Genomic DNA, 27,578 nt, shown 5'->3' with positions numbered 1-27,578 from the left:
TTGAATTGGCGTCATTCACTTCCATTGTAATGCCTCATTGTAATCTACATTTTTGCCAAACAAATAAATAAATACATTTTAAAATGAAACGAGAGGACTTTTATTTATTTATTGTTTGTTGTTTGTTCGTTTGTGTGATAATCAAAATTGGGCCAGTTCTGTCAGTTATGTTGGACTTAAGTTGGTACTAAATATCCCTTTAGTATTTATTTATTTATTTTTTTATTTTTTGTCTAGAAGGAAAAAACTGTAAATCAACTAAAACAATATATCACCTCTCCTAAATGTCTGTCTCATAAACATTATGCCAAAGCTTAATATTTTCACTTAGAACCACTAAACCCCAAATATGAACAAAACCAGTGCTGATGCAATGCATGAAACAGAAAATGGTGCAGTATAGATTTTCCTGTTCCTTGTTAAATGGATTGACTCATACAGTTAGTGGGATTACTATGATGGGCACTAACATACTAGAAGGCAGAATAGATAAGCACATATGGGCCGTAACACCACCAGTATTGTTGTTCTCTGATAAGCCATTCCATTATGCAGAAGAGTAGCCCCAAAATGACCAGAGATGCTATTAAGGGCTGACGTCAGTCTCATTAAGGAAAATGGATTCTCCCAATTTAAGGAATGCAAATGGTTCCTGGCATGCCATTTGGGATTTGACGTATTGTTGTCTGAGTGTTCATGGGACCCGAGAGACAATAAGAGGCTGTCTTGTCTGGCCGTAGGTTGTTTTGGAGTAGCCATAACTGAAGTCAATTTTCTGGACTCTGCCCTCAACCCCTGAAGGCACTTTTCCTTAAGTACTTTCCTTAAGTGTCACTATCTCACTGACACTGTTAGGAAAACTCCTTTTCACTTTTAACCAGCTTGGCATAAAAACCCGCTATGGAAGGAAAGTGAGCCTGGTCACTCCTTGTAAAAAGCCTTACTTTTGTAGTAATAAGCATTTTTTACTAATGGTACTAATGTTGGTGGTTGAAGGACCACAGAAATCATTCCGATATCTTTGCCGAACGTTTTTCCAGTTTTTTCCCCCTACATTGAGATAAAAATGTTAACATTGGGTCATACCTAATTTTGTATTCAATGTATATCGCATTATCAATTGTCCTTGGATGACTTTTGTAGTGAGGCAACAGGACAGGAAATGAGATCAAGATAAAGGCTGCCTTGTCCCTCTCTCCACACCGGGCCTACTAATTTTGGACTCCTGAGACCCAGCAAACTAATTGTATTAGATTTTGATTGCCCAATAAGACAAAATGTGATATATATAGGCTACAGTGGGGTTTAATGCTTGTGCATTTTTAAAAAAAAAATCTTAAATGATATTATGTATTAAAATCAAACTAATTTCATATCAATTAAATAAACTGATTAAACATTTTTTTGTTTATTTACAGGTTTTAATTAAATTAGTTAATTTTAATAGATTTTTTAATTTGTTATTTTAACATTTTAAACATTTAATATTGAAATTTCTGTTTGTATAAAATGATAGGAAAGGTTTTCACTTCTTGTCTGCATTTTAGCAAATTGTCACCAAAAACACTCTTTAGGTTTTTGATTTCTGAAGAGTAATTAAAATTTATCCCAAACTTAGCTCCGTTTATGAATTTCTGTCGTTTAAGGGATAGATGGTTGCTAGATGGCTATATGAATAAATAATAAACTTTGAATTAAAAAATCTAATCCTTGTGTAATAACCAGATGCATAGAAATGCGTTTCCATTTTGCTCTTTTTATTAAATTCTGCATGGAATGAAAATCGGCTCTGTTATACAGGTTATTGATTTTAATGTTAACGATTCATCCATTTATATGTTTTGTTTCAGTTTTTATTTTATTTTATTTATTTTTTTCAGTCAACTCATAGTCCAGTTCATCTTCCAGTGAAATGGCTTGTGACTCCAATTATTTAGTCTAATTAAACAAATTTTCTTACATTCAACCAGTTTTGCATTTTGCAAAAACCAATGGATAAAACCAATTCACTGTCCTACAATTCTTTATTTTATTTATTTATTGATAATCTGTTTCAATCAGATTGATGTCACAAAAGAAAAGATCTGTCACAACTTCCATAGGAACTTTAAGAACTAAATAATAATAATAATTATTATTATTATTATTTGGTTTCTTTAAAGGGGTCATATGACATTGCTAAAAAGAACATTATTTGGTGTTATCCAATGTTTATGCGGTTTAAGGTTAAAAAAAACACATTTTTCACATACTATACATTTTTGTTGTTCCTCTATGCCCCGCCTTTCTGAACTGCGTTGTCTTTTACAAAAGCTCATCATTCTGAAAAGCAAGGTATGATCTGATTGGCCAGCTATCCATTGTATTGTGATTGGCCAAATACCTCAAACGTGTGACGGAAATGTTATGGCCCTTACCATACTGTGATGCCGTGTGTCCCGACGAGACAAAACCAATAAAACCCATTACAAACTAGGTATTTGTTGCATCCAGTGGGGACATAATTACAGATTATAATGACTTATACTGTCTTTTTACATGTTGTGTTACATATCATACACATAAAACCATGTCTGTATTTGTGATCTGAGAAAGGACAAACAACAAGCACTACTCTACACTGCTCAAAACTCACGTTTGAATAGTCAGTGGCAAATTCTTTAAATATGACTATCCTTACAAAGTTGGAATTGCCCCACTTTATAAAAAAAGCCTTTGTGCAGAGTAGCATTGTGCATTGTAGGCTACTCTCCCAGGAAACAGTCCTCCATAAAATGCGCTGCACACACTCAAATATTTGGGTTGAACTGTTCTGGAACATAACTGATTTCTAGTTGTGTCCTCTTCTGGAAGGCCAAAGTAGATTCGCTTTCACAAAGAAACACACAGCACTTCCACAACATGGTGGCGGTGGCGGCAGCAACAATACAGCGAGAATAAAAGTTACACCTTCTTTCTTTCTATGTAAACATTTGGGCAGTGTTATGCAAATCTTCCAACACAGTGACTTCGACAAGTGGGGGTGTGTTTGAACGAGCCGTTTTAGGAGGGCGTGGACGAGTCTTAACTTTTATAAAGAATTTCTTTTTGGGATCTTGTCTGTGCACAAACAGGTTGTAACACTCCAAAGAAAAAGGAAAACTTAAAATCGTATCATATCTACTTATTTCCAAGACATGGTCAAGTCAGTGTAAAACAGAAGGTGAATTACTCATCGTAATTCTGTCACTTAGCCATCACCGATCTTTCATAGGTTGAGTCTCCTTATTACTTGTCATTCCATTTGTGATTAGCTTCAAGATAATCAAACACAACACAGCAGTGTGCCATTCCCTGTATTGCACTAAAATGCCTTTATCTCATTGCATTAGTCCATATTACGTGACAGATGCAAAACATCTCAATCTGAGCACCTCATTCCCCCCCGTCTCACTTTCCCGCTCTCAGAGGAAGGTCACAGAGTGCACTTCTTCACCAAATCAATACAGAAATGGAGGTTAGTGGACTCATATACAGAGCTCTCTGAAGCAACTGGAGGAGTTCTGCCCCATGTAGCCTTAGGAGCTTTGGGCTCCTGAGAAACAATGGACTAATTGAAGACCTACAGCAGACTCCCGACACTGTGGCCTGTTGTTCAGAAGACAGGAAAAAATAAGGGCTATCTTTTCTCTGTACATCTCTCCCTGTGCCGCAAGCAACAATTTGGGGCTTATTTATGACCCCAAATCAGTCCCATTCTCTGTACCGAACTGTTATCATGTTACATGTGCAAGCCTAGTATCCAATCAGACCCCAATGACAAACCAGAATTGTGAAGAGATGTAACAGCTCTACTAAGTCTGTTCATTAAACTCACAATTTAGTTTTGCCAATCTAGATTATTTTTAAAGCATCACAGACTCTAAAACTGTCTCAAACAATAGGCAAATTATGCTGCTTTCTAAGACCTCATTTTGGCCATACTGGGACCATTGCAGATAATCCCAGAATGCACTGTGACAAATTTAGTAGAGCATGTTTGACTGAGTTGACATACATTTTATTCTACTTGTATTCTGTTAAGTCTCGCAAAATATCAATACAGAAAATCGGGGTGGGGGGGGGTTGATTTCTAAATCACACAAGGTCCTGTGTGATAATACTAATCCCATAGGATAGGACTTAATAAGACAAATAGACGTGAACCAATAAGAGAAGACAACTATGAGATAAGACAACAAACCACTGAAACATGGCATATGAAAAAAATAGGAAAATAGTCAAGTGACGTAAAACAGGAAATGCACGATTGTAAGTAAAATACATGACATAAAAAAACATGACTACATGAACTAAAAACATGAAAAAAGTCTAGACAGACGTGAAATTAATTAGCAAAATTTATGTATTTGTCAGTATTTGTGTAGTTTTTGTGCTTATTAGAGAATCGCATTAACTTACTCTAAATATCCGAAGCACAAAAACACCACAGAACACAAAAATATTGAGTTTCAAAGTTGAACGTTAACATGTCTTTGTGCTCCGTGTATTATTTGAGCTTATATGTATCATGTTAGCTGAGCAACATGCTAATGGCAAACACTTGGATTTCAATATTTGCATGTGCTATTTATTTTTGAGCTTATGACAGTATTACATTAATTTAGCAACATGTTAACAGGAAACTTTTGGAACTCAATATTGTCTGTTCTGTGTATTTTGGTACTCATTAGAATATCATGTTAATTTGGCAAAATGGTAATGTCAGACTTTTGGAGTGAATCCAAAATCACATAATGTCTGAGTAGCTACAGCATTTGAATTTAAACTTAATTTCCTGACTGCTAAAAAGTACATTCTATGTATTATGAATATGGATAGTATGAATATAAATCAGATGTACTATTTCTGCAATGTTCTGTCAGTCCTCTCTAAAATGTATTGTTATGTTTATGTTCATGTTTAGCAATTTAAAGATGCTTTGACAGTCTGTATGTATAAAGTGCTACAGAAAATAAAGCGGATTTGACTGTGGTCCTATAAGGCTGTCATGTTAACTTAGTAACATCAAACTTTTTGGATTTTAGTGCTGTGTTATTCTTGTGCTTAATAGTGTCACATTAGCTTAGCGATATGATAATGACAACTCATTTAAAAACTTAGCCATGTGTAAGTTGTACTTTGTGATATTAATTTGTATGATGTATGTTAGCCATGTTGCTGCCTATGTAAGACATTCCAAATCGCTCATGGTTAGAATGCTGCCTTTGTGAGCAGTAGGTAACAATCTTAGTTTTAGAACAGAGCACAATAGTTAAAGTTTGGTGTGTAATGTGCCCAACAATTCCCAGGATGTGTGGTTAGAAGCCTTGCTCCTCATCGCTGCAAATATGCAGTACAACAGTGCAAGTGCAGTAGACCTGCTTTTCCGCCCACTCTGCCTCCTCATTCTGTCTCTTTTTCTTTGTCTGTGCGTCTTTCTCTTTCCCCTCTTACTCTCTGCCCTCCTCAGGAGCAGATCGGGTGGTTGTAGGAGGAGGGTCATATGCACTTCCTGGTTTTGGCTCACAGCCTGGTCTATTTTAAGTTCAGAGGCCTGAGATTTTTTCTTTGGCGAACCAATACAGTACAAATCAGGGATGTCACAGAGAAACAGCCCAAAGCAAAGGCCGTGGTGTTCACATAGCACTGCGATGACGTAGAAAAACCAGATACCAATCAAGCTTGCAGTCTCAGAAAAATAATTCATGCAGTCTTCTGTGAATGCCGATTTAGTGTTCCCGCTCCTCCTGAAGACAGATGCAACATCTATATTGACTAAATTTAGGAATGCATACATGGATATTACCGGCCAAAACCCACAATTGACTTTTTTCTTGACTTCATAGATCACTGCGGGAAAATAGACGAAACGTGGCTGATGTTATTGAACTTTATAGATCCAAAAATGCAGCATCTTGCTTGAGGTCAATAAATGAAATATGGTGAACTGCTCATGTTCAGATGATCAGTGTCCTGCTGCTTTTGTGACAATGTTGACGTTTGCCCAAGGGTTATGAGGTAACTCACGGGTCACTAAAATGAAAGCAAAACTGCTTGTCTAAATTCCATATGTATCTCAAATTCCTAAAGGTTTGTTTTTCTTGTTTCTTCTTATAGATGAGAGATCATCAACCACCCACATTTCCCGCTCACTGGCTAATGATCTGGGTGGCTCTCTGGCTCCACTGATTGGTGAACGGAAAACATCTGTTCCCGCCCACTCCAGCCAGCCAATGCTTTTCACATTCGACATACCTGTACGCCACTCCCATAGTACTCTGTCTAATAGTGCTCCTCAGGACTACCTCTTCCTCCATCAGTGCATGAGCCGCAAGAGTGAGAGTGCACGGTAAGAGCCATATTCTCTGGAGATGTGCTCATATTACAGCCTTTATAGCTTATATTAGATATTGTCTTCAGTAATGGAAGCACTTTATTTCAACATGTAGAAAAAAATCAGAATTGATATCAAGGTCAGTAAGTCTCAGATAAAGTATCAGATAATTTGACCTTTTTAGAATAGGCAATAATAGTTTAGGTTGTAAAATGTCAATTAGTGTGATTCCCCAAAAAACAACAGAATATATTTAAATATTGGATAAATAAATAATGATATTTATTAAAAATATTAAAATTTCCAATGATTCGAAGATGCTCCTGTCAAGCTCCCTCCACCATCTCACACTCTTCCACTCGCACACATATTCATCCATACAGAATGCCTTCTTTGTTTATAATCCAGACACGAATCATCCTTCATATAAAGAGCTGTCATGTACTGATGTATGATCTCTAGAGAACTGAGCATAGATCAAAAATCATATAATGAAAATTATGCTGGATATTGATAAACCATTATGATCAAAAATAGTTGCTGATGTCAGTGGATCGGAAGCTGATCCTTTGTTGGTGTTCGTATAAAAGACAGAATACAGTGTTAAATGCACACAAATCTCTCGTCAATAAATTACTGATTCCTAACATTTTTTTTTACATTGCAGCATTATTTTTATGGCAGCTGAACCCCCTATATGCATTAATCAATTGTCAGTAGTCTGCTGGATGTTTATTATTATTATTATGTTTATTTTGATAAATAATTATGTATTTCAATAAATTGTGAATATTTTTATATTCACACTGTCATAGCAAGTTGATAGTTTTTAAGGTAATATTTTTTCTTTGCTGTATTATTGTTATGGGAATGTTTTTTTGTTCCTGAATTATGATAATTTCCCATATTTCAGTAAATATGCTATAGTATGCTTAATTGGATAAATAAATAATGTCTCAAAGCAAAGAGATTTTAGAAGAAGAAAAAATTGGATTTGGGCTAAAATATGGCTCTTATCGGTCACTTGAATATGAGATCATCTTTGCAGGGTTAGGATTGATGTTATTATGTCATAAGTGAAAGAGTTTTGCTTTAAACAAACACCTATTAGACTTTCCTACAAAGTCAGGAGCAGGCGGTGACGTATTGCAGTGTTTGCAGAAGGATTCACCTACAGGATGTGCTCATCTACGGTGCCCAGAAGGTGCCATGGTCGGTTCAATTAGTTTTGTCATTGTCACGCCATAATAAATCATAGCAAAGTGATAATATGTCATGGGCATGAGATATTAATTTGTGGGAATGTCATATTATGTCGTGGCCACAAGAACATGCTATGTTGAGAGAACGACATCCATTTCTCGTGGCCATGACTTCTTATGTTGAGGGAATTACATATTTTTTCAAGTTTAATGCATAAACAAACCTGCGTGACCATAGCAACCCGGGATTAACAGAGATGGATTCGTTAATCTTTTATTTTTAATTAAGAAATTATTATATTATTTATTATAGAAATTATTACATTGTTAAATTATTATATTAACCATGGGCCTTGGCTACCGGACTATATTATGTGCGATAGTCACCAAGTTTATCATTAAATAAATGTAACATTAAATGCATAATATAAAATAGGCCTACAAGAAACATTTTTATCCATCCTACAGTCTTTTAAGTCCATTAACTGATCGTCTTTTTTCCGTAATATTTGTATATTATTATTATTATTAGCCTATTATTATTGGTTATATTTTTTATTTCAATTATATTCATTTTTTCCCCTTCATTTCGATCTCTTTACTTAAGTTCTGAATACTTTTGTAAATAATAGCTTACAGTAAATGCTTGACATGCCAATAAAGCTTTGATTATGCTGACTGGAATTTTATGTATTGTCGAGGAATTAATCAGTAAATCAAAACACAACACGCTCATTTATAATCAAACATAAAAACAATCATAAAGTCAAAGCTTAATTGGCATAATTGTCAGGAGTTTATTTGCTAAATATATGGAAGGCTAGCAAATACTAGCATAATTATGCAAAACGTTAACTAGGTAAAGGATACACAAATTGAAAAGGGAAATAAGCATATATAACAATACATATAAAAATATAGCTCTAATAAGTTAATGTAGTAATAATAATAATATAATAATAAAAATATACAAATATTAAATTAAATGTTTAATGTTGATAAAAATGTTTTATCCAACTCTAATAATCCCGGGTTGCTGTGGTCATACAGGTTTGTTTAAGCATTAAACTCATGGCCACGATAACCAGATGTCGTTCCCTTAACATAGCATTTCGAGGCCACAACATAATGATATCGTTACCTCGACAAAATGATCCCGTGGCCACGATATAATATCACATTCCCATGAGTTAATATGACGTTCCCACAAATAAATATATCATGGCCACGACATATCAAGTTCCTACGAGTTATGATGTCATGGCCACTACAAAACTAAGTGAACCAACCATGGCACCTCCTGGGCACCGTACTCACCAGTAATTTCTTCCTTATTCACTTCCTTTGATTATAATCCTGGTTAAATAATGCCAAATGAAACAGAATTGTGTTATAATGCCTCTGGATAATCAAGCCATCAGAGGTTTACTATTCCTACCATTTATTTCAACCCCCAAACTAAGTCTCTTCACACAATAATTTGACTTAAAACCTTCAGAAAGTAAACAAACTCTTGTTTTATCCCATGTGTACCAGGCATGCCAGTTTTACTGGGGGATTGCCCATGATATTCATCATAACTACCCAATATAGAGTGTCATAACACTCTCCGTCATACATCATCATGCACTAACAGGCAATACATTTATAAACCAGACATAAAAAACTCCCTCTGTAAGCCAGACTCAGTGTGCCTGTTTCTGTTATATGAGACGACTCTACTGCCTCTAGTGGTTGAATCTTAATATTACACAAATACTGTTTTTTTTGTGTGTACTTACATCCAGTGTAAGTATTGTTAACTGAAAGTATTTCTTTCATTTTAAATCAATTACAAATATTGAATTAAAAACTAAGAAAAAAGTTGTATTGGCAACTAATTAAAATAAGCTGAAGTACTAAAATTAATAAAACTGAAATAAGCAAAATATATACAGTATCTGAAAAATGCAAACACATGAAATTAATAAAACGAAAATTTACAGTGCAAACAAGAAATACAAATAAAAGTTTTTAAAATATAAATACAAATCAAAATATAAATTATATTAAAAAACACTTTATAAAACCCCCTAGGCTAGCATATTACAGTTCTATACTTACTTTTTATGTAATAGAGTATGAATACTGTGCACATTTGTGCTGCATTAGATTTGCAAAAATATGCACTATACACAGAGCACATTGCATGTAATACTGTATCCCACAATGCAATGCATTCAACTTGACCTTCTATTTCTAGTGTGAGTTGTAAGTAAATTTAAGACAAAAACAATAAAATCCCCTCCAAGATGTTAACTGCATGCCACACATAAAATAATAAGGCCATGTGACCCTCAAAGAGATTATTTTTTAGATTCAATTTTCAATTAATTTATGAGATTTTGGCACAAATGTTATATTGTGGTTGATATTAAAAGATTCGACCTGCGGTCAGTGTCGTAAATATAGTTTGCCTTGTCAACATTTGCATGACTGATTAGTATTATTAATAGCAAAGGCTAATAATAGCTTGGCTGTTGTAGATTAGATTATTTATTTCTCGAAATAATGTGGGAAAATAAGTGATCATAAACTAAAGTTTGACTGTTCATCATAAATAACTAACCTATGTCATTTTGGTCCCCAAGGAGTGCCAGTTTCTCGCAGGCCTCGCGCAGCAGTCTTCTGGTGGGCAGTGACTCGGCAGTTCAGAGACTCACTCATGGTTTCTCTCATTGCCTGAATGGCATGGGCGCCCAGCTTCACGGTTTCTACAGCCTTCCCAAACCCGGCAAAAATCAGCAGCCCCCTTCACGGAACGACTCACGTGACGCTTGTTATGTTCTCCCCAGGGGTTTTAGTTCTGAAGGGGCATCAGAGCTTGAATCAGATGATGTCTACACTTATAAGACCCCCAATAACACTCTAGCAGCCCTCCAAACCAATGAGCAGCGGGCCCTCGATAACTATGATTTACCGGGCTCTATCTACCAGATCCCCCGCACGTTTGATAAGAACCACAATGCCCTTATGCCATCCAGTTCTGACTCCACAAATGCGCCTCCTCCCAGACCTCCCAAACCCAGCCAGGCCTCAGAGACACGGCGGGGCAGCCCACTGACCGTGGGGGCCCAAAATGGAGAGGTCTCCACAGTATCCGTCATCCCCAGGAGGAACACACTGCCGGCGGTGGAAAACGTCAAGCTTCACAGAGGTAATGCATTCACAATCTGTTTATCTTAAAGTCTCATCTTCTCTCATTTTCTTGATTTGTCTAGTATATTTTCTCATGTTGGCTGTTTCTTTTTGCCTTATCTGTTCTCCTCTGGTCTCTCCTCTCATACTGTCTCTTTATTTTAAGCTTGTCTCTTACTTTATCTCATTCTTGTTTTGTCAGATTTTGTCTCATCTCATCTCTCCTTTTTTCCTCATCTCTTCTCATTTTGTATTTCTCCTCTCGTCTCCTTTCATGTTGTTCTGTCTTGTCTCTTCTCCCATCTTGTCTGTTTTAACTTGGTCTCCACCTGTCTCATTCTCATCTTGTCTCAATTTGTCTCTGTCTCTGTAATGTTCTTCTTTCATCCCATTTCTTCTCATCTGGTCTCATTTAATCTTTTCTCTTCTTGAATTCATTCTCTTAAGTATCCTCTCTTCTCCTATTTTCTGTTTTTGTCAGGTCTCTTCTTGTCTTTTAGTTTCATCTACATCTATTTTTTTCTCATTTCGTCTTTTTATTTTAGTCTTCAGTTCCTGTTTGATCTGATTCTCATCTTCTCTCCTCTTCTCTCTCATTTCCTCTCATTTTGTCTTGTCTCTACTCTTATCTTGTTTTCATGTCCACTTTTTTTTTTTAATTTTTAACAAAATGAGAGGAAATTTGAAAAAGACAAGAAAAACAAAAGAAACAAGATGTGAAGAGGGACTCTTGTCTCCTCTTGTCTCTCCATCATATATGATTCTTTTAGTCTTCTTTTTAGTCTTTTTTTCTTGTCTCACGCTCATTTCCTCTTTTATTTTATTATTTTATTATTTTATTACTATTTGAAAGTCTTGGCTTTTCTCCTCATCTCTCTTTGTTCTCAACTCCTCTACTTTTCCCATGTTGTCTTGTCTCTTCTCTTTTCTCTATTAATTTAGCATGTTTATTTTAAAGTCGGATCTTTGTCCATTTTCTCTCGTCTTGTTTTGTGTCTTCACTTGATCTCATCTGGTCTCTTCTCTCATCTTTCCACTTCTCCAGTGCTCCTTAAGCTTTATGAACTCATTACATGACTGTAGAACAGTGTTATAACCAATTGATTTACCTCTCTAAACTTATCAGGCAGCCAATTTAGGCTTTCAGCTCTATATAGGTTTTTTTTTTACCCTTCCACTATCTTTCGTTCAGTGTCTTTTCTGAATGTTTACATCAATTTGAAACCAAGGGGCAATCTGGTCAAGGTTTACTCTGTTCTGCTAGGAGGCTAATGCAATTCAAGCCAAGCAGGCAGCCCCAGAATTGCTTGTTCCGGCCTGATAAGCAGTGAATAAAACAGCAGACACAATTCAGTGATCTCCTAGTGGTTTGGGCTCAGCAAGGCTAGATTAGTGTGTCTGCAGGAACAGGAAGTGACCTTTTGACTATCCTCGCCTGATTCCCACACCTGTGCTCGGTAGCCAGAGAGTTAAACTGGGAGGCAATTTGAAATATAAAGAAAATGGCCACATAAGTAATGCCTTTGTGTGAAAGTGTTACAGAATTGAATGCTAGATCACTTACAAATCCAGTCTGAACAGACAGAACGAACAGCTCATGTATCTTATGACTTTTCCTTTGTTTGTGACCCAGGCTTGAGGTAAACATTTTCCCTGAACTCCTTTCTTGGTGGACTTGTTTTTACATAGATTTTTTGTACTTGCTCATGTGTTTTAGGATCCTCTTTTGAGACCAGCAGTCACCAAAAGCCAGTCTATTTCAACAATTCTGGTCAGTCAGTGGAGTCTGTAAATGATGGCTTCAGCTCATACCTGGTAAAGCAGCTTCTATAGCATATCTACATCTAAGGGTCATTCACAAGAAAATGGTGCCTTTGTGCCTTATTTTTGAAAAGGTTGCTGTTGAACTTTGAATACATCAGGTCATAGTTTTCAACCTCAATCTGAAAAGTATCAGGGACATAAGCTCCATAGACCCATGGAGGGAACTATATTACATTTAAAATGGTTTGGGCTAGACTGTTACAGGGTTGAAGGGCAGTGCAAAAATATTGAATAATGTACAAATATCAGTGTAACTTATAGCCAGTGCTTTGGGCCAACTAGTAAATTTAAAGGGATAGTTCACTCAAAAATTCTAACACTAATTGCTTGTGTTGTTCCAAACCCATAAGACCTTCATCTTCGGAACACAAATTAACATATTTTTTATACATTCTGAGAGCTCTCTGACCCTCCCATAGACAGCAAGGATCCTAACACGATCAAGACTCAGAAACGTAGCAAGGACATCATTAAAATAATCAATGTTGGATCAGTGATTCAACTTTAATTTTACAACGCTATGAGAATACTTTTTGTGTGCAAATAAAACAAAAATACCACCTTTATTCGACATTTCATCTCCTCCTCATCGCCCTATAGCACCATTTTGGAGAGAATCACATACATTATGTATGCAGAATCGCTGTTTACGTTGTTTACACTTTTAAAGTAAACAACGTATCTGCGTACATACGTTGCATGCTTTGTTTACGTATGTGTGACTCTCCAAAATAAGCTATAGGGTGATGCGGAGGAGACCAATTGTTGAATAAAGTTGTTATTTTTATTTTCTTTGCGCACAAAAAGTATTCTCGTATCTTTGTAACATTACAGTTGACTGCTTATATCACATGGATTATTTTAACGATGTCCTTGTTACGATTCTGTTCCTTGATTGTGTTAGAATCCTTGCTGTCTATGGGAGGTTCAGAGACCTCTCGGATTTCGGCAAAAATATTTTAATTTGTGTTCTGAAGATGAACGAAGGTCTTACAGGTTTGGAACGACATGAGGGTGAGTAATTAATGAAAGAGTTTTCATTTTTGGGTGAACTATTTCTTTAAATGAAATGTTTAATATAGTTTGTATTAAAATAATTTTTGTGTAACCATTACACTGTAATTGCAATGACTTACAAATTAAAAAGTTTACATTTTATTCTAAAATCTCTTTAGCATTGCACACTAAATGTGACTATGAGTCACATCTATCAAATAATGTGATTAAGTCCAGTATCCTGTTAATTGTATTCGTAGTAAGTCATAAAGACACAAATGGCACCATTTCCTGACAATGACCTCATAACTGAGTCACAAACTGGCAATAACAAGTCTATTCAAACTGCACAAGAACAAATGCTGTGTGTCACAGTGGTTTCCACCACTGATCTGGAAACTGTGCGAGCTGGATTGTTCTTCTTTCTTTTACAGAGAACTAAAGCCCCATTGACCCGCTCCGATAGTGCCAGCTCTGAGGATAACTATGTACCCATGAATCCCGGCTCGTCCTCCTCCCCTCTCAGTGCTGCCCTGGCTGACAGTCCTAAAAATAATTATATTCCCATGAGCCCAGGTCCTCACCATTTTGATTTCCCAGGATTTTCAGCAACATTGCCAGCCAGGAAGGGCAGTACAGCATCACTATGTCTCCGACCCGGCCGACTCAGTGACGTCACACCACCACCGATTAATCGCAACCTTAAACCCAACCGGACAGGTGAGAAGTTCTCATGTTTATTTTCTGTCTTTGTTGAAGACATGAAAATTCAATAAAGATTAGAAGAGCACATTGATTAATTATACAACTTTCTATTTCACAATTCTTTTACACATAAAACAAGATGATTGTTTGTCTTGGTTTGCAGCAAAACCAACACCTCTTGACTTAAGGAACAATGGCATCATTGATGAACTTCCCTTCAAGAGCCCTATCACCATGTCTTGGATCAGACCCACGTGAGTGGGTCTCCCAATTTAGAACATCATTTTGCAGTACTATTCATAATTACAGTAATAAAGTAAAGCTACAAGTGAAAACATACTGAAATAATTAAAAACATTGTATTAACACCTTATTTTAATCAGTTATATAGTAGTCTTGCATAGCCACACCTTTTGTCTGATGACATAAGGTCTGGGCTCTATAGCCAACGACTGCCCATTTTCATAAGGAGAGACTGTCTGACTGACATCTAAAGCGACCGATCAAAGTTTGTTTTATTCAATGTTGTCCTTCCATCAAGACTGGCATAAAAGTTAAAGAAAATTTTGCCGCAAAAGACTGCATGAAAACAGTTTGTTCTCAGAATGTAAACTTTTTCAGAGCTAGCATTTTTTTAAATTAGTTGCCACTGCCAGCATTTTTCGTAATTTTCACAAAGTTTCATGGCCCCTTTTTTCTCAAAAGAAATAAAAAAGATGTTTATTCTAGCTTCATGCATTCTGTTTTCATCACAATTAAAAAATGGGTAAGTTTCATAAAAGAAAGCAACATTTTGAAAATCATATTTTTTGTCAAATATTCGGAAAGTGTTCTCATAGATAACGAAAAAATTATGTCCATGGTGAAAAGATTTAATCAATCTAAAATATGAATAAGCAAATCTTAAAAGAATAATGATTTCAATGTCATATAAGCTCCCATATAAGTTTCCCCATTTTTTTTTTACAGTACTAGTCTTAATACAATACAATCTCAGTGTTGGTGCTGTCAGGTAAAGTACAGTACATGCAGGTACTTTGATTCTTATGTTCAACTAAGTGCCTCAAACAAAACTCTTGTTTCTAACCCTTCTTCCTGTGAGCAACTAAATGCTCAATTTCAGAAAGTTTGCGAAGTTCACCTTCACAAAGCTTTTAAAATCCAGCATTTACATGCTCACGTGAAGTGCTCAGTGTGAGTCTTAATGTCCTTGCACACTGAGTCAGAAATTTTCGTATGCGTTTTTTTTTTTTCATATTCGTCATCCTTTCCTATCAAAATGCTTAGTTGCTTCTGCAAAAGCGCAGAAAATCAAACTTGATCCAAATTATGATGGATGAAAAAGGCAGTGTGAAAATGTGAATGACACAATGTTTTTAACGTGCAAACATTTCAGAATCACTGTGCTTTTAGAATCACTGTGCTTTTAGTCTGAACAAGGTTCCCTTTCAGTCAGTCACTCTCGATGTCACATCGGTGACCGACAAATTGGGAAATCGCTTCGATTGACCAATCTACTTTGTGTGTAAACTAAATGAACCGATGCACATTGGCATACAATTATTGCATCCAGCTGCCGCTGATCACAGCGAGAGTATAATAAGGCAGCAGGTGCAATGCATACCAGCTTTTCACTTCGGAGCTGAGCGACAGAATCGTTATGCTCAACTCTGTCCAGTCATGAACTACGAGTTCAGCACACTCTTGGAAGCTTCCTGTGTTGTGTGCCTCGGCACTAAAAGAGCATTTCCTAAAGAGCAAATTTCTCTAAAAGAGCTCTGCGGGTGTGTCTTTATAAAGATGACAGATCATCCTTATAAGGATGCCGTTTCACTCAAGCGTACCAGCGGCATCCAGTGGGCCTCCCCCTGACCAGATGTCAATCTCAGCATCGGAGGGAGAGCTCTCCAATGAATATTCGCCACACCCTCTAGCACCATAGCAAAGCCTGAATTGGATCCAGAGATGACGTCTCTGCTTTCCCGGGCAGCAGAGAGAGGGTAGGGCTTGAGTGGAAACCTCCACCGTGTCCCGAGCCCTCAAGGTTGGATGATTGGTATCTTGGGGTGGCCTCCGCTGGTTCTCAGCTCCCTACCCCAGTGCCTTTCTTCCCGGAAGTGCATGATAAGCTCCCCATATCTTGGAAGGCACCTTTTACTGCCAGAAACCGGCCGGTGGGCTCCTCCTCCCTCACCACTCTTGATGGCGGTGCAGCGAAGGGGTATTCGGCAATTCCCCCAGTGGTCGGGTGGTAGTGATGCAATTGCCCAGAGAGCTTTTCCCAGCAGTTCTTGGCTGCCCAGAAGCAGACTGAGGTGATCTGACACATCCTGCCCCTGGCGGGCAGCTTCTGCCTGAACCCGTCCGCCGGCTGCAGCGCCCCAGCCTGTTCATCGCCGATGACATCGTGGAGCCGGGCGTGGACGGACCGCCCCGCCTGTGCAGGCCCCCACCAAACCTGCGGGCAAATGGCAGGGCAGGCTACCCTGAGACAGGCGACCCAGAGATGGAGGGATCTTCTCTTCAGGAGATGGTGAACACACCACCCCCTCCCCTGGAGAAGGGCCGGATGGCCACCAGTACCCAAATTCTCGCCTAAAGAGCAGTTTCCTTTATCTCTGGGTCCCAGGAGGGCACGGAGAGTTGCGGACGGCCAAACGCTAGACCACACTCATCCTCCTCCTTCGCCAGATGGCAGCAGTAGGCAGTGCGAGAACGTCAACAAAGACCCTACTCACGCACCCTCTGTCAACCTGTGGAACCAGGTGAGCGTTGCACCCCACACTCACACCCCTCTCCGGCCCACTCACAATTCAAGTTGGGTCCCTGTGTTTCACTTTGGTGCCCCACTGCGGGTACGGCTGTGGTTCTGCTGGTACCCCTTGTATGGTTTCTAGGCGCCTGGTCAGCGTTACCCAGCCCGTCTCGTTGGCTTCTTCGGACCATCAGCTTTGGCTATGCGATTCAGTTTGCCCGGTGTCCCCTCAAGACACGCTTTCGCCTTGAAGTGGAACCTGTTCGTCGAGTGGTGCCCAGTTGTGGTCGTTCTTTCCTTTCTTCAGCAAGGGCTGGAGCGAAGGCTGTCTCCCTCCACCCTCAAAGTCCAGGTTACTGCTATCACTGTATATCATGACCCCGTGAATGGAAAGTCTTTAGGTAAGCATGTCCTCATCATCAGGTTCCTTAGAGGGGCCAGGAGGTTAAATCCTTCCCGGCCCCCCTCTATACCCTCTTGGGACCTGACTCTAGTGCTAAAATCACTAAAGCAGGGCCCATTCGAGCCTTTGCATTCAGTTGAGCTAAAGTTTCTTTCATTGAAAACTCTGCTCCTGCTTGCACTGGCCTCCATCAAGAGGGTAGGGGACCTGCATGCATTTTCAGTCGACGATTTGTATCTAAAGATTGGGACGGCTGACTCGCAGGTAATCCTGAGGCCCCAGTCGGGCTACGTGTCCAAGGTTCCCACTACACCCTTCAAAGACCAAGTAGTGAACCTGTAAGCGCTGCCCCTGGAGGAGGCAGACCCAGCCCTGTCTTTTCTCTGTCCCGTCCAAGCGTTAAGATGCTACGTAGACCGGACACAAAGCTTCAGGACCTCAGACCAGCTCTTTGTCTGTTACGGAGGCCGGCAGAAGGTGAATGCTGTCTCTAAGCAGATGATGGCCCACTGGATTGTGGATGCCATCAACCTGGCTTATCAGGCACAGGGTGTGTCCTGCTCTTTCAGGCTGCGAGCTCACTCAACTAGAAGTGTTGCATCCTCCTGGGCCCTGACTCACGGCGCCTCACTGACAGATATTTGTAGTTCTCAGTGGAACGGTTACATTTTCCCAGTGTTATCCAATTTCACTTAGTGTGGTAGTGCTTTGACAATGGTGAGTGGAACTACTTGTTCCGAGCCCCGGCCTACACTAAATAGGGGCACAGGTGGCTCGCACAGGGCACTGGAAGGGGCAGAACCCATGGCGCTTTGTTAGAGATCCCATTCGTCGGTCAACGACGTGACGTCAAGAGTGACCGAGTGAAAGGGAACATCTCTTTTACGTCTGGTAACCCTCGTTCCCTGAAGGAGGGAACAGAGACATCACATCCCATCGCCACGGTTGCGGTACCACCACTGAGCTCGGCTCCTCAGTGAAAACCTTGTATGCATTGCACCTGCTTTCTTATAATACTCACGCTGTGATCACAGGCAGCTGGATGAAATAATTGCATGCCAATGTGCATTGGCTCATTTGGTTTACACTTGAAGTAGATTGGTCTATCGAAGCGATATCCCAATTCGTCGGTCAGGGAACAAGAGTTGCCATACGTACTGTAACAGAGATGTTTTTCTTGCAGACTGTTAAAGACCACCACACATGGTTCCCGGAATTCCTGTAGTAGGCAGCCAAACAGATTTATGTTTCGAAAACAAGTTTTGACGAAGATTAGTTATATATATTACATCTTCAGTGTTTTTTCTTTTTTGTTTCTTTACAGGCCTGTGAACTCCATCTCATCGCAGCCCTGTCGGCCCATTTCAACCCAGAGCATCACAAGTACTGATTCTGCAGACAGTGAGGAGAATTATGTGGCAATGGTGAGGGCAAGAAGTCAAGTTTCAGAATGTGATGAAAAGGCTTGAATGGGCTTTGGGATTAACACCCCAACCTTGTAGTTAGTTACTAACTTCCTCAACTAAAGACTACCTTTCAATAAAGATACCAATCTTTGAGATTTGTTTTTGTTTCAGTCAGCTAAAAAAAAATTTTTTTTATTTTTGTGCAGCAAAACCCAGTGTCTACCTCCCCAGCGATGAGTGGCACCAGCAGTCCTGCACCCAGGAATTGTGGTAATGTGGACTATTTGGCCCTGGACTTTCAGCCTGGCTCCCCTGGTCCACACAGAAAGGTATGTTTATATCAAGCAAATGGAAAGCTCATCATCTAATACTCAAAATTAACCCCCTATTCTAAGACAAACAAAAGTATAAAATATTTTCACTTCACATCCTTTCACAATCTATACCTTTTTTTTCTTTGCTATAGCCGTCCACTTCTTCAGTGACCTCAGATGAAAAAGTGGACTACGTCCAAGTGGACAAAGAGAAGACTCAGGCCCTTCAGAACACCATGCAGGAGTGGACAGATGTGCGACAGTCAAGCGAGCCAAATAAAGGCATCAAGTCCTGATGATTTTCAAATGTTCACACTGAATGCGTCACTTGATGCAACGTGATACAAACTGATTTACCTGTGACAAAATAGCGAATGATACACCAACAAAAGCCATAGATCCAGTTCGTTCGGTCTTTTGAGGACAAAAAAACTCCAATGAACCTCCTAGACTGTCTTGCCATGCATGTTAGACATGTTTAACTTTTCAAAGTGCAGTGCAACCAAACTTTAGCTACTTACTCTCTCTCTAAGTGTGAGCGAAGAATGATAAGCAGTGAATATTTAAATCTAGTTATAGATTATGCAATTTTTTTACAATGTTAAAATACTTTCATCACATCTTAAAATTCAAAGACAGCTAGAAATCTATTTGTCGTTTGATTACCCCAGGAAAGTGTAAACACTGTGACTCTATCAAAACAATGCTCTGTTTGTTTGAGCATCCTGACCAGCCTGACATAGTAACACTGGCTCAACCAATGCCATTAGTTTGGGGTGGGGCTGTCTGACCAATGGCATATAGGGGGAGTATTCATGAAACCTGTTTGAAACTCAACATTTTTATTGTTTAGTGTTATACAGTGTTACAGTGTCTACAGTTTTATAAGGGGCAGAACTTCAAACAGAAGTCATGGTGGTCTGGCTGCCAGATTGAACTTGCCTGTTAATTCAGCAGAAGAGAGAAGGTTACTTTTTTCCATTTTTTTGAGCCAGGAAACGTAGAAAATGTTTGAAAGAGAGATTCTTGAAGCTTTTACATTTAAAAAAAATCAGGTGTTTTCACACATGGCCTGAGAGTTCATATGAATGTCAGCTTATATGTGACCCTGGACCACAAAACCAGTCTTAAGTGGCTGGGGTATATTTTTAGCAATAGCCAAAACAACATTGTATGGGTCAAAATTATCAATTTTTCTTTTATGCCAAAAATCTTTAACATATTACGTAAAGATCATGTTCCATGAAGACATTTGGTAAATTTCATACCATAAATACATCAAAACTTAATTTTTGATTTGTAATATGCATTGCTAAGAATTAATTTGGACAACTTCAAAGGCGATTTTCTCAGCCTTTGAATTCCAGATTCCAGCCATTCCAGATTTTGAAATAGTTGTATCTCAGCCAAATATTGCCTGATCCTACCAAACCATACATCATTGAAAGCTTATTTATTCAGCTTTCATATGATGTATAAATCTCATTTCGCAAAATTGTCACTTAGGTTTTTGTTGTCCAGGGTCACATATGTGATTGCAAACCCAGCCCTTTTTAAAGAAGAACAAACTCAGATCGTCTCAAGACGTGATCTGTGTATGCATCACTTAGATGATGAGTTGTAAATGCAAAGTTCACACACAATCACAAAGTTGATCTTTTAAAATTAAAAATTAAAACTTTAAACTTTTTTTTTTTTTTTTATTAAACTTGTCATTTCACTCCAATTATGTTTCCTTTACTTGTATGTAACACAAAAGGAGATATTTAGCAAAATGACCAAGTGGTTTCATACATTAGATGTTTTCTTTTTTAAAGAAGGTTGGATATTCTGCAGTATAAGATCTTTGTTGTTCTACATAGGGGTGTCGCAATATACTAGTTTTAATAAAAAATGAAATGTGCATGTTACTACTCCACATACATTGCACCTTTAGTTCAAACAGAATGTGTCTTCACATGAGACGCCAGTGTCAGGATGGTTTTAAAAGTCCTACAGGTCAAAGTTAAGGATGAGTAAACGACAATGTTTTTTTTTTTTTTTGGTTGAACTGTTCCTTAAAAGCTCCAGAATGGTACCGGATCCCCCCTAAACTAAGTATGTTTTAATATGGCAATGTGTTCTAACTAACAGACCTTCTCCTTTTAGCTTGACACAGATGCACTTCAAAGTATCCAGTGGGCAGTCCTTTACTTTGCATGCAGTCTGAATAGGGATAATGTGACTCCTTTTCCCTAAACGCATTGCTCCCCTGGCTGGCATTACAGAATAGCAACAAAAATAACTATAAATTATCTATTCATATACTAATAAAAACATACTGTTTGTTAATGCCCTTAATGTGGTTTTGCCAGAGGGAATGTATAGACGGTTAAAATCACTCACATTTATCAGCATTTTAAATGTTATACTTTGCTCTCAGAGAAGTTTGACAGAAGGGGGAGCAGAAATGACACACTGCACTGTTAAACTGTGATGTACTTCTTTTTTCAATGGTTCAGCTGTGGAGAGTTTTATTAAAACACTGTTTTGTTGGACAACAGTGCCAATTATTTAGAAATAATTATGATGACATTTTCAGCAGCCAAATGCGAGAGAATGATAATGTTAGCAACATTTAAGGTAAAGGAAATATGCTAAAAATGTAATTATATTTAAACATGTGCTTGCTAAAGTTTAGGGGTAAAAAGGCGCCATATTCATTTTGTAATCAAATTTTTTTTAATATAATTTTTAATAATGGAGGCTGTAGAGTTTGAAATTTCACTCAGTATTTCATGGCGGGCTGGGACCTCCAAGTACTCCATTTCTAGCAGTAGCGAAGTTATTTTATTTGCCTTTGAACTCATCATTACATATTCCAAAACCATTTTGTATTAAGTTAGTTTAAACTTTACATATGAAGTTGTAAGTAGTCTGGACTTGTTAAATAAAATTGCGTAGATTGTCTTGTTAGATCCAAATCCTTTCATGTGTTCAGTGGATTATTTAAAAATGTGCTTTACAAGACTGCCATTATTTTATGATGTTTAACTCTGTGGGACATTTAGTGGCACTGGCATTGGCCTTACCGGTTCATTAATGTTTCAGTGAACTTTGGGCTAAAATTGGTTTCTTAATGTCTTTTTCTATTCTGAAAATATATGTATGTATTGTTATGGGGAGAGTACTAGTAAATGAATATAATACTTGTGTGTGAGCTGTAGTAGAGTTTATGCTGTAGTTTGTTAAGGGGTCAAAGCGTGGCAGACGAGAAAAACTACTTGACAAATGTCATCAATTGAGTGGATTTTTCTGGAAAGAATTTCTGTTCAACTCTTGGTCGCTTCTGAATTAATTTATTAATTTATTATGTGTTTTGCAGGTGGACGAAAGATGTACAAAGAATGAACTTGTGGCTCTACTAACATTAATTTATGCTATGTGTGCTGATTTTGTGAAGCAATATGCCAAACAAAGCCAGTAAAATGATCAAATGTGGTACATTTGAGATGTCTGTCCTTTGTCATGATTTTCTATGAAATTCAACTGCAAAAAAAATTAAAACCCATTTTTTTTTAACAACTACAGTTAATTAATTATCTTTTAAAATTAGATCTGCTCTCTGTATAGCTTATAGGTTTCTTAGAAATTTTCTGTCAAACTTTATTGCTTTTGTTCTTCAACAGTACACAAAATGAGACTGGCCAAAGCGTACAGACTATTTAAACTTATGATCAATATCTGTTAGCTTGGAAACTTGTGGCTGCAAGAAAATCTAGAGTTTCCTACTGTTACATCATTGCTCTTATCATGTCAATACAGTCATTCTGAAAAGATGCTAAGGCATCATGAGACCATACTGATGTCTTTGTAATTACTATGGCAACTGACCACACTCTCTCAACAAACTGATCCAATTTCATCACTTGACAGATAACAGCATAAACAGTCAGTCCTAAAGATCAGATCTAATACATAGTCCACTGTGTGAACAAAGCCAGTGACTGAGACCTAGTTTACTTGACCGTAATTCACAATTTTACACTTTGTGATTGTCAGATCCAACGGTCATGCAACACTTTCAAGTTATGCCTAGAAACTATCCCGTTTCTGTCATGACAACTCGAGTTTAGCATACTAATATACACGTTAATATGTTTGGTCTTGGTGGAATAGATCTGCTATGTTGCTGCAGCGGCAAAATGAGTAAAGAGACTTGCTACTGACAGTACATCCACAGATATGAAGGAAATACTGCTGCCCCCTATATAACATACATGAAATTACTCCACAGCAGATCTATACAGGTGGAGCTGGGGAAGGGGAGGGTTTTCTGAAATGGGCTACAACAGCTACAGTGAGCACAAGCCTAGTATTTGAATGTTGAGCAGGAGGCTCATTAGCTGCTGATATGAACAGAAAACAATTGGCTGTGCCATGTGAATAATGATGTGATTGTATCAGATCGAGTTAGAACTCGGCCTGTGCCATCTAGAGTTTCATGACAAAACCATGTATTCTTTCTTTACTAGCACTTCCCTTCTGATACAAACATCATGTCTGCTAGTATAGAGTCCTCAAATGGTGTGTAGCCCAATTTTAAGTTGGATTCTCCAATACTGATAAACATCCTCATGCAAAGCCTTCCAGTGTTTCCCAACACTAGTCTTGTCTGAAATTGCAGATATGGTCTATGTAGAATGATGGTCTTTGTTGTCATTTTAATGTGACGTAAGGCGTCAGCTGCATCATTTTATAATCATTTTTTTCTTACTATATAGTTGAGAAGTATGCATATTCTCACACAGGGTGCCACTACCACTGCCCATTTTGTATGCTTTCCTGATAGAACATCTAAAAAGTCTACGGTTGTGGGTTGGGAAACGCTGGAAAATACTACAATAGTTATGTTTCAATCCAATTTGTGAAATTAATTCATTTGAATGAATTAAAGGGGTCATATGATGCTGCTAAAAAGAACATTATTTAGTGTATGCAGTTTAAGGTTAAAAAAAATAAACACATTATTTTCCACATACTGTACATTATTGTTTCTCCTCTATGCCCCGCCATCTGAAACGCATCGATTTTCTCAAGGCTCATCTCTTTGAAAAGTGAGGTGCGCTGTGATTGGCCAGCTATCCAGTGCGTTGTGATTGGCTGGATGCCTCAAGCGTGAGACCGAAATGTTATACCTCTTAACATTGTGAAACCTTGTCCGGACGGCGCAACTAGACATAAACCTAAAACCCATTATAAACGTGATATAAACATGATTTCTAGTTGTGTTTTCTTTTGGAAGGCACAACAAATTTCCAACCCGCGGGTCCCGCTTTTATGAAATTATTTTGCCCACCCCAGCTCGTCCCACAAATAAAGTAGCATTTCTTTACCTGTCCCACGTGTGGTCCACGTGTTATGAGACGACCCGCGCATCGGGAACATCATGCAAGTTAAATTGCTACGTTCGTAATGTAACCTTATCAAAGAACCTAATAAAATATTAAAATGTATATCCCAAATATTTAATATAGGCTATAGGGAATTGCACACAACATACATGGATTTTTTTTTTTTTTTAATGACCCGCCCCAACCTGCTCCAGCGACCACATGTGACGACCCCTGGCTGGACGCCGCTTCGTCCATGGTGAAAGCTGATTCGGCGATCCACAGTGCAAAGTTGATGTATTTCCTCAGCGACCAGCACGGATCAGCTCCAGGCATGACGAAGCGGATATCGTCCTCTTTTGGAAGGCCAAACAAAGTAGTTTCACTTTCACAGTGAAACATACAGCATCTATACGACATGGTGGCGGCAACAACAATACTACAAGGAGAATAAAAGGTACGCCTTCTTTCTTTGCGTGAACATCTGGGCGGTGTTATGCAAATATTCCCACATACTGACGTAGATACAGTATGTGGGGGCATGTTAGAACAGTTAGTGTTAGTTTCAGGGGGATGTGGATGAGTGTTAACTTTTATAAAAAGAAAAACTCTTTGGATTTAAGACTTTAGTCTTTGCAACTTCACAGATCTTCTTTATTCACCAAGAGCTTGTAACTCCAAAGAGAAAGGAAATTTTGAAATTGCATCATATGACCCGGCCCTTTAAAGAAAATTGACAACTGGAATATTAAAACAACAATTTCCAAATACTGTAGCATTTTCATCCTATGTGTACAAAAGAAATGTAATAAAAATAGAAATTAAAGTTGAAATTAAAGCAGCTCATACACTCTCATGGCAGATTGTAAGTATTTCATGCTTTGGCGAATTGGTGGCTAAACCCTATGAATTCATACAATCTAATTTGTACGTTTTTGTATGATCTGCTGTCTTGTCAGTTTGTTGTCTCAAGGCAGTCTGGTGCTGTTGTGATGAGTAACAGGCTGACACCATGACAGTGCAGATAAAGGGCCACTCCCTGTGACTCCTGCAGTCTGAACATCCCCAAAGCCGCACTGACCCCTACTGGCAAAGACTGGAATGACTCACTTTGCATTATATTAGCTCTTCAAATAGTGTTATTGAGTAATGTGCAAAATGTCTCAACATTCTGATAAAATAACGAGAAACGAAAGAGATTTAAGAAGTGTTGATATTGCTTTGGGTCATTTGTCGCATTGGAAACAGTGTACTGCATACTGCAGAAATAGTGAGTATAGTGTTTGTGTGAAAGCACTTTTTGCACTAGGTCATTTTGTCAATATATATGCGTCTGACACATAATCAAAAACAAAATAAAAATTAAATAAAAATGAATGAACGCATTTGCTGCTGCATTACATCTTACTGTTGACAATGAAGACATGATACAGTTTTTGTTTAATTTTCTTTTCAACTTATTATTTACTGTATGAACTCTTATCCTGTATGGATATACAGTATGACTTTCTTCTACTGTATATACACAAAAAATGACACTTTGAATGACGTTAAACTAAATAACAAAACACTGCTTAAAGGCTTAGAACAACATAAAGGAAAGTAAATGATAACACTATTTTTTATTTTTTAGTAAACCATCTCATTAAGTTAACACACAGTACTCTCCATCTCAGGTATTAATGGACCGTACTTTAACTTTCATTATATGGATAAGAGCTGTGTTTACATTCTCATAAACATCTATTCTGTGTCCCACAGGGAAAAAAAGAGAAAAAAAAAGCCATATTGGTTAAAAATGATATAAGGGTGAGTAAATTATATCTATATTTTTTGTTAGGTTTAGTGTAAGTCTTTTTTTGTTGTTGTTTTGAAAACCCTGTGTCACTTTGTAAATCAAACATATTGAGGACAGTTTATTTCCTTCAAAAGATATCTGCTGTCCTCGTGTGGCTATATGAGGAAACACAACCCCTTCTCACCAGCCACTTTATGTAGTGAGAGAATGTATCAAGAAACATTACACTTTAGAGTTTAACCAGAATTAAACTGCTGGTCTCGTCCGGCCAGACTGTAACTTATAACTGTAAAGCCGCTTTGACACAATCTGAATTGTAAAAAGCGCTATATAAATAACAGTGACTAGAGGCAGGTAATCACTTGTATTAATCAAGTTGAAAGTGGGACATTTCAAGTTCAGTATTCACACCTCTCACTTTGTCTGGAACGTGGTCCTGGACGTGGCTCCTATAAGCATAAATTTCAAGTTTGTGGATCCATTAAAATCAGCACCCACTGTTGTGTTTAACAAAGCCACACAAATAAGTGCTTTGAAGAATCAGCATCTGGAACAGGTTGTCTTGCTCCCCGTAACGATAAATAGCCCAACAGCAATCAAAAATAGCCCAAAATTATCACCAGCATTTTGTTAGATTATATACATTTTGTAACTTAATCTAATTACTTTACAATATACTGGAAAACTAGTAAGGTATGTAATGCAAAGGGTCCTCTAGAGAAAAATGGCATCCACCAAACACTTGGTTTTCCTCTGCATTTTATTTTAACAACATCTGTTTTCCACAATATTTCTCAAAAAAAAAAAAAAGAAAAAAAAAGAAGAAAAACTGATGCTCAAGTTTCTTAATGGTAATACCACATTTTTTTTTTAAAAAAAGGAAAAGATCTTTAAACAAAATAAGAGAAAAACAAAAACAAATCTCAAAATACTGTTCAAAAGTTTACACCCCCTGCTCTTGCTATAATGATGCATCATTTCGTTTTCAATTAGAATTCAAACTTAAGTTAAAGAATTAAGGGTTTTATCCGAAAAAAATCAATTTGTTGTATGCGATTTCGGACGCAAGAATTGGCTAGTCTTCATCTTTCAATGACTCACCATGCGCATGTGGACACCTACTGGACTGTTGTGAAATCATCATTTCCCAGGATTTCCCTTTTCTTTTGCATCCGTTTCTTTCCGGTGGCGTCCACTAAAAACTAAGCAGTTCACCTAGAAATACTAACAACTGTACAGCTATATCCCTTACAGCTACAATCGTGGAAAAT

General features: G+C 37.9%; 1 protein-coding gene across 1 annotated transcript in view; it reads left to right on the top strand.

Annotated features, from left to right (window-relative positions):
• LOC132108197 (GRB2-associated-binding protein 2-like) overlaps nt 1-20,418 on the top strand; it is an 87,935-nt gene extending 67,517 nt beyond the window's left edge. The window contains exons 3-10 of the mRNA XM_059514815.1: nt 6,139-6,370; nt 10,188-10,753; nt 12,452-12,549; nt 13,989-14,274; nt 14,423-14,513; nt 18,742-18,841; nt 19,030-19,152; nt 19,290-20,418. Of these exons, the coding sequence (XP_059370798.1) occupies nt 6,139-6,370; nt 10,188-10,753; nt 12,452-12,549; nt 13,989-14,274; nt 14,423-14,513; nt 18,742-18,841; nt 19,030-19,152; nt 19,290-19,433 (1,640 nt within the window). The 3' untranslated portion in view covers nt 19,434-20,418. The remainder of the gene's footprint in view (nt 1-6,138; nt 6,371-10,187; nt 10,754-12,451; nt 12,550-13,988; nt 14,275-14,422; nt 14,514-18,741; nt 18,842-19,029; nt 19,153-19,289) is intronic.
• Nucleotides 20,419-27,578: the final 7,160 nt, after the last annotated feature.

Source organism: Carassius carassius, chromosome 28 (assembly GCF_963082965.1).
Source record: "Carassius carassius chromosome 28, fCarCar2.1, whole genome shotgun sequence".
Taxonomy (NCBI): Eukaryota; Metazoa; Chordata; class Actinopteri; order Cypriniformes; family Cyprinidae; genus Carassius; species Carassius carassius.
The sequence above is the reverse complement of the archived record's forward strand: the minus strand, read 5'-3'. Positions and strand labels throughout refer to the sequence as shown.